The sequence below is a fragment of the Magallana gigas genome, chromosome 4 (assembly GCF_963853765.1).
Source record: "Magallana gigas chromosome 4, xbMagGiga1.1, whole genome shotgun sequence".
Taxonomy (NCBI): Eukaryota; Metazoa; Mollusca; class Bivalvia; order Ostreida; family Ostreidae; genus Magallana; species Magallana gigas.
The window spans coordinates 27,466,043-27,479,850 of NC_088856.1; the positions used below are offsets into that span (position 1 = coordinate 27,466,043).

General features: G+C 32.6%; 1 protein-coding gene across 1 annotated transcript in view; it reads left to right on the plus strand.

Annotated features, from left to right (window-relative positions):
* Nucleotides 1–13,808, plus strand: part of LOC105324402 (plexin-B2) — a 45,522-nt gene that overhangs the window by 11,334 nt on the left and 20,380 nt on the right. Inside the window, exons 10-14 of the mRNA XM_066081855.1 lie at nt 110–211; nt 660–749; nt 5,045–5,138; nt 12,726–12,895; nt 13,407–13,540. Of these exons, the coding sequence (XP_065937927.1) occupies nt 110–211; nt 660–749; nt 5,045–5,138; nt 12,726–12,895; nt 13,407–13,540 (590 nt within the window). The remainder of the gene's footprint in view (nt 1–109; nt 212–659; nt 750–5,044; nt 5,139–12,725; nt 12,896–13,406; nt 13,541–13,808) is intronic.

Below are 13,808 nucleotides of genomic sequence, written 5' to 3' on the forward strand. Positions count from 1 at the left end.
AACAGAAATAAGAATACAAAGACATGCTTCATAAAAAATAATTCCTAAATGAATCGTGGCAAATACTGGCGTAGAATTTGAAGAGAAGATATATTTTTTTTATTTTAAGGTTACGGCATGTCCTCAGATTTTAAGTCAAAACGTGTCGATTCCAACTGGACGGTCTAAGACATTTGTATTTAGAGGAAATAATCTTAAAGTACCCAAAGACGTAAGATTCTGATTGTGTTTTCACATTGCGTAGCATTTTTTTGGACATAAAATTAAAGATGACTGTGTTTATCTATTTTACTGTAGTTGTTTTGCGGTCAGGTTTTTTGGGGTATTAATGAAGTGAAAGTTGGGAAAACTAACTACACGTGTATTATTATAAATTTTATTGAGAGCAAAAACATTTGGGTGTTTTGACTTATGTTATTTTATTGTTAAACTTAAATAAAAAACTTATTATAAATACACTCATGCTTGCTAGCAAATTTAAATTAAAAAGTACGTTTTACAACTGCTAAAGGAAATGATTGAGTTATAATTGAAATTGTTACAAGCTTTACTTATTAAAGTTGGTAAATCATGAATAAAATTGTTTACATTCTTAGATAGATGAAACCTAACTTACAGTTAAAGAAATAAGAATTTTTTTTTTTTACTTTTCTATGCAGTTTATCTACTGGTGTAAAGTGGAAGGTTCGGGTACTTTTTGTGGGAGAAGAATACCAGGAACAAATAATATACAGTGTTTGAATATTAAGGTATCATTATAATAATAAAAAACAGAATTTATTTGACTGTTGAAATTGTTTATAATATACATATAGGTAATTTCAGAGTAAACCCTTTTGATTTCTTTACAATGTTTGCAGTGAATTTTTTTATGCATAATTAGATGTATAAAAGTTAATGTTCTTCTTTTTAGGACAAAATGGGAGCTATCAAATGTATGAAACTATATTTTAAGGTTAAAACGTTAAGACTTTAGAGTAGATTATTTTGCAATAATTATCTTGTTGACTGCATTTCTGAAACAATTTTTTGCGTTTAGATTTGTTAGCTTTTGAATGTAGCGATTTTAGCAATATTTGCTGATCACTAATTTTCTTAAGATTTGTTTTTTTTTTATATCAATCAACGAAATCAAATAATTTTGAGACACAAACATGTGATAACAAATTTTATTGACAAAAAACATTGTCAGCGAATTTAGATATGGTTCATAAATATATAAAGATATACAACGTACAAATATTGATTAACCTTTTGCTTTCTCTACAATGTAGTACATATAGAATTTTAGATTCTAGTGTGCTTTTTAATAACAAACGAGTTTCCAAAAGTTAAAGTTTAACCAAGCGTCGTGTACATGTAAATTAATATATTTTGAGACGTGCCATTTTAAAACAGCAAAACAAAATACATGTAATTTATATATACACTATCCTCTTAGGCAATCAACGAGTGTTTAAACTTTAATTTTATAAATATTGATTATTTTGCTTGGTAAAACTTAATATACATAGTTCTATTGATTTGGTAATGATGTTTATCATTTTGACTGTACCGTTTTACTCAGTGTAGGAGTTGTACCATGACGAACATGGATTTTCCTACAAATGTTTTTAACATTGTCAATACTTTCATTTCTATTTTGTCTTGCTTTAAAATTTTGTAATATAGTTCTATAACTGTAAACATTACTCTTATATTTGCAAATACGGCAACATATATAACCAATTGAACTATCATCCTCGTTTGTTCTGTAGAATATGGAAAAAGAGAAACCATACTCAGTAAATAATTTTTGAATATCACAGATACAATTTCAAAGATCAGACCAAATATGGCTCTCATTGATATTGTTAAACTATTCAATGTTTAATACGTAATCCTTGTCAAAAAGAGCAAATCGTGTGTGCCTTTCAATCATTTGGTTTGTAATTTCTGAAACTGTCTTACTTTGCCAATATTTTCAAAACCGGTTGCTTCCAGGCATTAAGACATGTCAAGGTTAACAGCTCTTTCCAAGGATATGACAGTTATTCTTTCATTTTACGATCATGATGTCAGACCTAAAGCTAAACAGCAGAAATAAATTGAATGTTATTGTTAATGTTGAAAACGCTTATCTTATCAAACGAGAACAATTTGCCTGACAGATATTAAGCTTAAGTAATTTTACGTTTTATCGATTATGGATCATATGTATTGATTTTCAGTTCACATCACAGATACTAAAGGTAAAAATCCAAACAATAATGAATTTCTAGAGATTAAAATATGTTTCTTGTTTACAAGAATTGTATTGGTGATCAGGCATTAATTTTTTGTACACATATCCTTAGGTAGCAAGGGACAGTTTCGAATAAAGTACCCGTCAATATTTTTGTAAAATTGAGAGTTGCTGTACTTGAAGGCTTATGAGTGTTGCTAAAATTCATGAAATGATTTTTAATGATTATCATTAGTTAGAGGGGTGTCTCTTGTTGAAATTGATATGCAATATGTAGGCCCCTTATGTTAAGTACATGAGAATCAGAAGTAAAATGCGAAACCTGCGGCTATGACTGTTGTGCTGACTTTACACAGTAAAATTGCAAGTTACAGACGGGAGGTAAAATAACACGAAATGTAGATGGATGGGACATTGAAAACTATACACCGGCAAGTTTGTGACATGTGATAGTGCAACGTGCACGCGGTACGGAAGGTCAACTCTCTGCAGGGAATTAGCTGGGGGAGGTCTAAAAAGCTGAAAAATCATGAAAAATTAGCAAAATATGAAAGGGTCAAAATCTCATAAAAACCAGTATGTAGAGAATTTTACAGGTTTTGATTAGTAATTGTCTTCAGAAATTGGTAAAGGCCTTATAAAGAGTGAATTAAAGGTATTAGTGCTGAATGGGAACCGAGGAAATTCTAGTTACAAAGTTCCGAAGACATGCATCCCTTGGCTACAATAAATTGTATAAAAAAAACTGTCCCCTGCTACCTTCAAGACTACATGGTATTTTCATATTTCTCCTTTTAGTGTAATTTTGAGTGGATTTTGTACCATAAGTAATACATTTTGTGAAAATGGATGATTTTCTTGGCTATAGATGTCATGACATGATTTATTAGCTAAAATATTCAAGGGGAGTAACTCCCTCTTAAATGTGTAGAATGACCACCACTAGAGTAAATTGGCTTAGAGAGTAGGCATTTCCTATCCTGATGACAATTAATAGGCTTAAGTTAATTACTGAGATAAGAATAACTACTTTAAAACAGTTTTTATCAATTAAATCATTAAATTTATGAATTTGCAGCCATTTTGCTGTCTGATTTTATGAAATAATATTAATCCACCTGACTTATATCACCCAATTTTTTTAAAACAGCATATTTTTATTTCAAATGAACTTTACATGTAGACAAATGCAGTTATCAACGTATACAATATGTCAAAAAAAAAAAAGTTTTTGCTCCTTCCTATCAATAAATGGTATTTTAGATGTATTTACAGAATTGAAAAAGCCACCCCTTCTTTCCAATGGACTCCATTACCATTACATGTAGGATATGTAAATGTACATTTGACCTTGAAATAACATCTGCTATGATAATTACTCTTGAAATGAACAAAAAACAACATATGTTTACCCTTTTATTGTATAAATGCATCAAAAATGTAGAAAAACATGTAAAATTTGAACATTTTTCATGGAATTCTCATCCGTCCCCAGGTACCTGGCTGTGTTTGAACTTCATTTTAATTAAACGCACACATCACACTTGTAGGTCTTACTAATTTAGCAAAGTTAAAAGGAGACTAGAAACCAGACTATATAAGATATCCACTAAATATGATTATAGGCTTAGTTTTTCATGAAAACAAGAAATCACATGTAGGGCGACATGACTTTTTGTGAATAAAAAGGCTACAAATCACCCATTTACCAAAAAAGATCGATTTCAAATATCAGTGATGGTTGTTTTCAATTATGTGTAAGAAATGACTCAAGGAAACTGCCACAAGTTTCATAATATTAGGTTAAAGTGTTCAAACTAATGCTTCATGTGAAAATCAAAAGATAGGGGGAGGGTATACATGTAAAGGGATTTCTAAGTGATGTGATGCTTTTATCATGATAATATCAAGCAGATGTATGTAGTATTGAATAAGGTTTCTTATTTAAGGAGGTTGAACAACAGTTGACCTCTAAAAGATTAGGTAAAGATGCTTTATTTATGGAGAGCCCTTTGAATCTGTGTTAAATAGAAAAAAGTGGAAATGGTGGTTTCACTTAAATGGCCATATTTTTCTTAAACCTCAATGGAATTGGCAAAATGTGGTGTACTTTTTTTTCAGAATAGCATAAGCTTTTTAATTTTAAGACAAGATGACTTTTCAGAGAGTGTAAGTGTATGTTACATGTAAAGGTAGCAAGGGACAGTTTCGAATAAAGTACGGTACGGAAGGTCAACCCTCTGCAGGGAATTAGCTGGGGGAGGTCTAAAAAGCTGAAAACTCATGACAAATTAGCAAAATATGAAAGGGTCAAAATCTCATAAAAACCATTATGTAGAGAATTTTACAGGTTTTGATTAGTAATTGTCTTCAGAAACTGGTGATTGGCCTTATAAAGAGTGAATTAAAGGTATTTGTGCTGAATGGGAACTGAGGAAATTCTAGTTACGAAGTTCCGAAGACATGCATCCCTTGGCTACAATGAATTGTATAAAAAAAAAACTGTCCCCTGCTACCTTAGAAGTGTTGATAAACTTTGTTATCACACAATTTAAGATAGAAAGTCAAACTACATGTAAGAGTAGAAAAAAACCCATAAATTAGAGGACACAAGGTCAAACATTAACGGTTAAACATCTTTTGACATGGAAAGATAGTCTTTGTCTACAGCCTGAAATACCCTTTTCCAGTCTTCTCAGTATCATTATTCTAAAATATATCATCGTTTTATTGCGTAAGGACTCCAGATGTGTTATAGTTTTTTAGGTGATGAATTTAATACAAATTTGTATGTTATTTTGAGGATGTATTCTTTAACAGAATGTAAGAGAAGAATCCACATATATAGAAATCAAATATGGACCTTGTGGTACTGTTCCATTGGACGTTTTTGATGGAGCTATTTCTTTGTATCGTAAGTTACTTACGAAAAGCACTGTAGCCGTACTGTAAATAAGATTTAACTAGATGCTGTCATTAGACAGTAATACCTGCACCATGTGTTTGCCCCTAAATAACACTGTTTTGTACCAGTTTAATTAAAAATGAAGGCTATATGCAAGCTCCGGTAATACAATTAAAATTTATAATTTTCATAACTGAAGGATGAGATCCCTTCCCATATGATAATACACATCGTGACATGAGCAGCACTTTATGTGCAATTTGGGGTAGAACTGTTTGCAGTGAATTTTCAGTTAATCAATAATCTTAACATTTTATGTCATAGAAAGTATAATGGTCTACATAATTATTACAAACACAATTAAAAATTAAATTATGCCCCCTCCCCGTGGCGGTTGCCGGTTTTAGATTTGCTTCTGTGTGCCTACATGAACATCATCGTGTGCACAGATTTAGAGAAGGGGTGGGAGTGAGGGGTCCAGACCCCCCCCCCCCCCCTGAAAATTCATTTATATTAATTGTAAAATTACCAAAAATACACCTTGGACCCCAATGCTCTTACAGACATGTAAACGCTCAAACCCATTGCGCTTCAATGTTAGGTAACATTATTTGGGGGGTAAATATTTAATCAATATTTAATATACTTTATTGTTTATCTCAATAGAAAGTATACATGTACATTACAATATGCAGGTGTCCTGTACCACCTTAAAGCTGTTATTTACCTAATAACATAGTGCAAGTGGATTTGAAGAATAGGTCATAAAAATACATGCATGTTACAAATGAATGATCTTTGTCTGAAGTTACGTACACAACACAGGTCTGCATGTCTCATTAGCGGGTACTAGTTTTACCCAGCTCTTCGATTAGATGGGTTCATGTGTATATATACATGGGTGTTGCTAAAACGCGGAACGGAAAATGGAACGGAAAGCGGAACGGAAGGGAAAACGGAAAATCTTATCTAATGTTATTTACCTCATAGATTTGTTAATCATGCTAAAACGATATACTTTATGTACCTTTTTAATTTTTTTTGAAAGATTAGCAATATTAGATTATTTATTCAAGAATATTTATTTCCTCAAAATTAACAGTACATGCATTGACCACTATATTCTGTCCTAAAATATCCTCGATTCACTTTTTGCTGTATATTTATATATACCTCAGGGTTCAAGCAATTCTCTTTTAGAAGCATTAAACATTCTCATTATTCTTTCTTTAAAACGTTCTCTCTAGCTTATCAGCTGGTATAAATACACGGCTAAAAATAAAGAAGTCTACGGGGTTTTGCATTTCAACAGACCCGGATGATAGTGTTGAAAAATTGTGCAAGGTCTTCTGAGTGACTTCCAAATGGAGAAACGATGTCAACATTTTCCATTATAAATCGTCCAAATGTGCTGCATGAATATTTTGGGATTGATAGACTATAGTCCCAATATATAATCGGAAAATCAAACCAGGCAACTTCTAGAGCTCTCTATTCGGATCAAATGTATATAGCTGCTGGAATAAACAACTGCTTAGTAATGCAAACGTAAACAAAATTGCATTGCTAAAAATACTAGTCTCACAAATTACCGGGTATTTTAATGTTAACTGTATTTTAATTTTTAATGTCGTCAGTCCTACGGTTTTTTTTTCTTCCATCTCAATGATACTGTATCGTCTGTATGATAAAAGATCGTCTAGAACACCGAAAATTCAATTTTGATGTAAGTATATACATGTACATCATATTTGAAATATAAAAATACTCAAAACACGCATAAAACGCTTTCACTAACTGCGTACGTTACGCTGATATGCCAGCAATACCATATAAGAAAAATAAGTAAAAAGTTATGGCTAATTTGCTCGTTTAATCATGTTAATTCGTATACATTTGATTTTTCCGTTTCCGTACTCAACTAAAGCCAAATGAATACAATGCTATAATTGATAGACATTCATATGAATATTAATAAGATAACAACGTGTTGATAATCATTCATTAGATATAAATAAAAGATACAAAGTAAATCGTTTCTGGCCAGTCTATACCCTTTTTAAGCAATAAACGTGATATTTTCCATTCCGTTCCGTTTTCCGTTTCGCGTTTTAGCAACACCCATACATGCATGTCTGTGTTTTTCGTATGCAGAAAAGGATTAATTAAGATCAGCTAAAAGAATTCAGTATTGTGTTTTAATTGGATTATCATTATGATGTTGACCAATTTAGGTAAGCATAATACATGTAGTAGCAGTAGCATAATATAATGAGATGCCAGCTTACATATATAAGTTCTACTTTCACTTTCTAAATGTGATCTCCCTTTGACAGCATACTGTATCATCATCTTTTGATATTTAAATAAGCTTATCATCGTTACCTATCCTATCGCATTTGTAAAGTTTCTGTCATTTTAGTTGCAAAAGTTATTTTTTTCATTTGTCAGACTGCATGCAGTATTGAGTTGACCCCATATTGACCCTGTATAAACAATTTCTTATTAAATTTGTGTATTACATGTAAGTAAGTGTAGACACTTATCATTTTGATATGAGTTATAATAGGAAGGAAGGAGTATTTCTTTCTTAATGTATTATAATGCATTAAAAACAATGTAGGTCATGACCTTAGGGACTGTTCTGACCCCACGAAACAGGAAAATACAAAATATCTTCTAATGTCATTATGATGCATCAAATGGTGTAAAGTACATTAATGACCCCCAGGTGTTGTCTTTAACCCCCCCCCCCCTGCCTTTATGAAATAGGAAATGATATGATACACTGTATATTTTGTTAACTTCTGAGATCTGAGATCCTCATCCCTAAACCATATAATTATTTTTGCTCTTTGTGTCATTGCGCATAAAATTGTATGTAGATTATGCCCCCTTGGAGACACCCTGACATTTTAGAACTAGAAATAATAATGTATTTTATCTTATTCATATGTTATACAGAGGTGTTTGATCCATGTGGGTAAATCCTAGCCTAATGATGTCACTGCTTTGTTTAGGAGACTTTACAATTGCCCCAAATAGGCGAATACACATGGAAGTGATGCATATAACATTTTGTTTATAAATCTTAAAAATTGAATTAAGCAATTTCCAAAATGTAAATGTGAATCACGAGAGAAAAAGCAATCAAGAAATGATTTAAAATTTGCTACTGTACACATGTAAGAATGTATTAAGAAGACTGAATCTTTATAACCAGGTTAGATGGGGGGGGGGGTGAATGTGGAGTATAAACATTTATAATTTGAATCGTTTATTGTTATTAATTTTAACTTGTCAAAGAATACTACTTATTGATCCCAAGGTAGAACTATGACCTCTGATCATATCTCAATAGATCATTTGTCAATTATGCAAGGTGTAATATAATTTTTTTTAAGAATAACATTTTTTACCAGTTTATAAAAGCTTTTAGACACCCAAATTATATTTTGATTTTAATAGATCATTCGACAAGGGGGGGGGGGGGGGAGAACAGTTTACACTTGAGTTTGTTTGGGAGTGGGGGTTCCAAGTCATATATATGACAATTTTTTAATGTAATTTAAAATAAGACTAAGCCATACTACAGTCATGAACATGAACAGTATAGAACAAAACACAAACTTTAAATACATGTACATGTATATATACAAAGGAAGTATTACAAAACAGATGATTGATCTATATAAGGTTCTTAAATTGAATCATCCATATCATGAACATATTATATTATTGTTTCTTTGTTCAAGGCATTTAAGATGGTATGTAGGTCATGATCCCAAGTGCTCTTCCTGAAATTATTAAATATCATAAAACCATTGAGATCCCCACCTTAATCCAAAGATATTATTCCTCCTTAGGTCATGCAGGCACATCAGATCATTATGGCATGTAAGTCATGACCGTAAGGGGTCATCCTGACCCCCTTAGAATCAGAAATTGTCAATTATCTTTAAATTATTGATGTTTGATGATCCTATCTCTATTTAATCTTTATTATTAAGTCTCCCGAATGAAAGAACTATATATGATATTAGTCAAATTTGGCCCCCCAAATTCGCTATTTTTAAAATGATTCAGGTACATTAATTTGTTGTGTTATTTTATAAAAGAGTTGACATGAAATATGTTTTTCACCTATTTATTTGATTTATATGCACTCACTGGCAGTATATGACGTCAGAAGTGACGCTATTTTTATAATTCAATCAAAATCAATCAAAAATTGACATTTTTCTTATCTTTTTTCGAACGGGAAATATAGAGCGACTCTTTGAACATGAACGAACTTTTTGTCACTTATAAGTATTGGAAGGATACATCTTTGGTGAAAATATTTTGTTTGTTCAAGTAGTCGCTCAATGTTTCCTTAAAGAAAAACTGCCTCAAAACAAGCCGTTTTATGCTAAAAATGCGAAAATGGCGGCAAAAGGTAAACTTTATGATGTCATATTTTTAAATTGTGGGCACTAAAATCAAAATGAAAATTATGAAAAAACTTCAAATGTATATTTGTACAAATAAAACAAAGAATTACAGTAAAATGACAATGTTCATTTTAGGGGGCCATTTTAGGCTCATACCATATATAGTCCTTTGGAGACTTATTGTTTTTGTACGGTTCTTAATACGGTACATGTATTATTATTCATCTTCTTTTTCTTCTTTCCTGCTCTGAACTTGTTTCTCAGAGATGGCTGAACAGAATTTTACAAAACTCTAGGATATGATAGGCCTGCATATCTAGTTGTGCACCCTGGTTTGATTTTTCTCATTTTGGGTTAGACAACCACTTTTCGGGGGAGGGGGGGAGGGGGTGTCAAAAGGGTGGGGGGTCTAACATTGAACCTTGTAGGAAGAATCATAGACTCTATTGTAAATGGTAACTTGAAAACGGACAAAGATAATAATATAGGGTTTTCATAATCATATATTGGCTGTTACATGTACTGGCAATATATAGGGTTTATTAGATCTGACCCCTGGGGTCATCCCCACCCCCCAGGAATTTGAAATTACCATATATCTCAGAAACTGTTATAATCATGACCCCTAAACCATATATATTCATGTTTCTGATGTCAAGGAGCATCACATGTTATGTAGGTCATGGGCCCTGTGGGTGGTCCTGACCCCCTCAAACAAGTCCCTTAATATCTTCAAAACAGTTGAGATCCCCACCCTTAAACCATATATATTCTTGTTCCTTGTGTCAAGGGGCATCATCGGTATGTAGGTCATGGGCCCCGGGGGTGGTCATGACCCCCCTTGAACAGGAAGTGCACGAATATCTCGAAAACGGTTGAGATCCCCACCCCTTAACCATATATATTCTTGATCCTTAAAGGGCATCAAAAGGTATGTACCGGTAGGTAACGGGCCTCAGGGTTAAATTTGATTTTTCAAAACTGTAATGCACATCTATGGAACAGTTCCTATCATATCCCAAGATATGATGTGTCTATCCATTAAATCATAAAAGGAGTTCTAGGATCTATGTTTTTTTGAAGTGATAAACGTCAATTTTCTGCTACTTTTTGACTCCCTGGATGAAATTTAAATTTTGAAAACCTTACTGCACATCTATAGAACAGTCCCTATCATATCCCAAGATATGATTGTCTATCCATTAAATCATAAGAGGAGCTCTTGGATCAATGTTTGTTTTTTTAGTGATAAACGTCAATTTTCTGCTACTAGTTGACTCCCTGGATGAAATTTAAATTTTTAAAACCTTATTGCACATCTATAGGACAGCCCCAATTATATCCCAAGAGATGACGTAGCTACTCCAAAAGTTGTAAGAGGAGTTCTGGGAACCATATTTTTTTTGCCAAAAAACGTCATTTTTTGTTGCCCACTGATCCCCTTAATAAAAAAAAAAATTCTGGAACTTGATCACGCCTCAATATGACACCCCCAATCATATTCTAGAAGATCATTTGGCTACTGCCAAAAAAAAATGACGTTTTTGAAACCAGTTTTTTTGTAAAAAAACGTCATTTTTTAGCCATTAAATGACCCCCAGGACAAAATTGAAAATTCCGAAACCTTATTGCGCATCTATAGGATACCCTAAAACATATTCCAAAAGATGATTTGTCTACTGTTGAAAATGTAGGAGGAGTTCGAGGAAGAAGGTTTTTTGTGAAAAAACGTCATTTTTTACCAATAATTTGACCCCCAGGACTAACAGAGAATTTTTGAAACCTTTTTACAAAACAACATGATACCCCAAATCAAACTCCAAGAGTTCAGTTTGCTGGTTTATAAGATGTAGGAGCAGTTTGAGAAAGTAAAACGTGACAGACGGACGGACGGACGGACGGACAGGCGGACGGACGGACGGAACGGGGTAACAACAATATACCCGAACTTTCTTTAGAAAGTGCGGGTATAAAAATGTACGTTTTATGTTTGTTACATTTGTTTAAGTAACGTCTGGTAATTTCAAAACAAATACGATTTAAATGTTTTATAGATAGAACTATTAGCAAAAGATTTTCTAGAAATACGCTCAAGTGAGCTATTCTGGTCACATTTTGTCCGTCGTCCGTCTGTCTGTCTGTCCGTCTGTCTGTCCGTCCCTCTGTAAACTTTTTACATTTTGAACTTCTTCTCTATAACTGCATGGCAAATTTCAACCAAATTTTGCACAAAGCGTCCTTATTGGAAGGCAAATACAAATTGCAGAAATGAAAGACTGATCTTTATTCAAAGTGGAGAAAACCTCAAAACTGTAGAAAAAGGGGATGCATTTTTAAAAATGTTCTTCTCAAGAACTACTGAGTCAAATTTAACGTAATTTAACATAAATAATCCTTACAGCAAGAAAAAATATAAATTGAAAAAAATTATGGTTTAATTCTTTCTCAAATCTGAGTCATTACGAAAATATAAATAAAGGAAAATCGCAATTCTATCAGTTTATAACTTCGGATTCGGTATTCGATACTTCTAAAACGAGATTTTTTGTTAAAGCAGCCATGTTTGACATACAATAAAAGGGTCGATCTGTCTAAGATGAATTTGTTGTTTGCTGTGCAACAGTTTGCGAGCGAAGTGAATCTTTGAAACATGCAGATAAAGTGTAGGCAAAAATAATTTTAAAATTGAATACTTTATAATATTCATTTTTTGTTATTCTACCGAATTATACGGCACAATATCCTTTGAACACCTATATAAAGTCATTGTTGCTCAGGTGAGCAATGTTGCCCCATGCAGCGATGTAATTGTCCAAATTCCAATTACTATGATACACAATGATATCAATAAGATTGTTCCCCACCTTTTTGCACCTTGTTGTTATCTGGATTGTTAAAATTGAGTATAACTTGCTACACATGAGAGAATAATGAATTGTGTTAGTATAAAATTGTATAATATCTATTATAATTACAGTGTATTTACCGTCCATTTCAATTGGTAATATTGTGTTTTATAGAAGATCATCACTTGTTTGGAAATAAGACATTGCTTACTTGGAAAAATTGAATAAATGAACTTGTTAAATACACTGCAGAACAAATTTGGTTCTTTTTTAAATATATGAAAAAGAGCTGTACAATTCTATTTTATGCCTTATAGCATACAAATGTGAGTCACTTTCTCCAAATAAAGAGGACTGTAGCACCTGTCACTACCTGAATAAGTCCATGGGATACGAGTGTCAGTGGTGCCAAAGAACAGGCTGTGTGGACATAGATAATGACCAGTGCAGACGTGCAGAAACCTGTGAAGAACCTGTAGTTACAAAAGTAGGTTTTCTCCACCACATTAACCAAAGACAAAAGTTAAAATCTAAGTATGACCACATGTCTGTCTTCATGCCTGTTGATTTGTCTATCTACCGGCAGTTTAAATTTCGGATGCATTTTTAATCTTGATTATCATGAATGGCCAGAACAAGCATTCATTTAAATCCACAATATCTGTCTAATATCATGGAAGTCATTAAAAGAGGCTAGTCATTTTAAATATGTTTCCATTGTTTCATTGATACCCTGGTGGAAAGCTTTAAAAAACTACGGAAATCCCTCTTAATGATAAACTAGTAAGAAACATATTTAACACCGGCATACACATATGGTTCCAATTCCATACACTCTGTCCACCCAAAAATGATTGAGAATTTGTTGATGTAGAAAAAAATATATCAATTTTCAGGGTTATTTCATAGAACTAAAACAATGATACGGAAGTTTTGGGATTCATTTTTTTTATTTGATGAAAAAATATTCTCTACTGATACACCATATTTTATTTCAGATATCTCCAAAAGATGGTCCTCCAGAAGGAGGAAAAGTGGTTACTATAGAGGGATTCAATTTTGGAATTCAATCACTTGTGACGGTAACTGTCGCTGGTGTGTCATGTAACCACGCGACATTCATTGGTCGAAGGTGAAATATATATATATATATATATGGACCGCTCTCTGAAAAAGGGGTCTTAATGACATTTTTATTAAAAATTGGGTTATTTTATTGGAAAATGAAGGAATGGGTCTACAGAATAATATTTGCAAATTTAAAACTTGTACTCCCACTAGTTTTCCTTGTTACAGGCTTTTGACAAACCTTTCATAACTGGAACAACGTCATAACGTCACTTAAATTACCTTGACGTTGCGCACATTACAAACATTTTTTTATCATTCAGATATGTGGT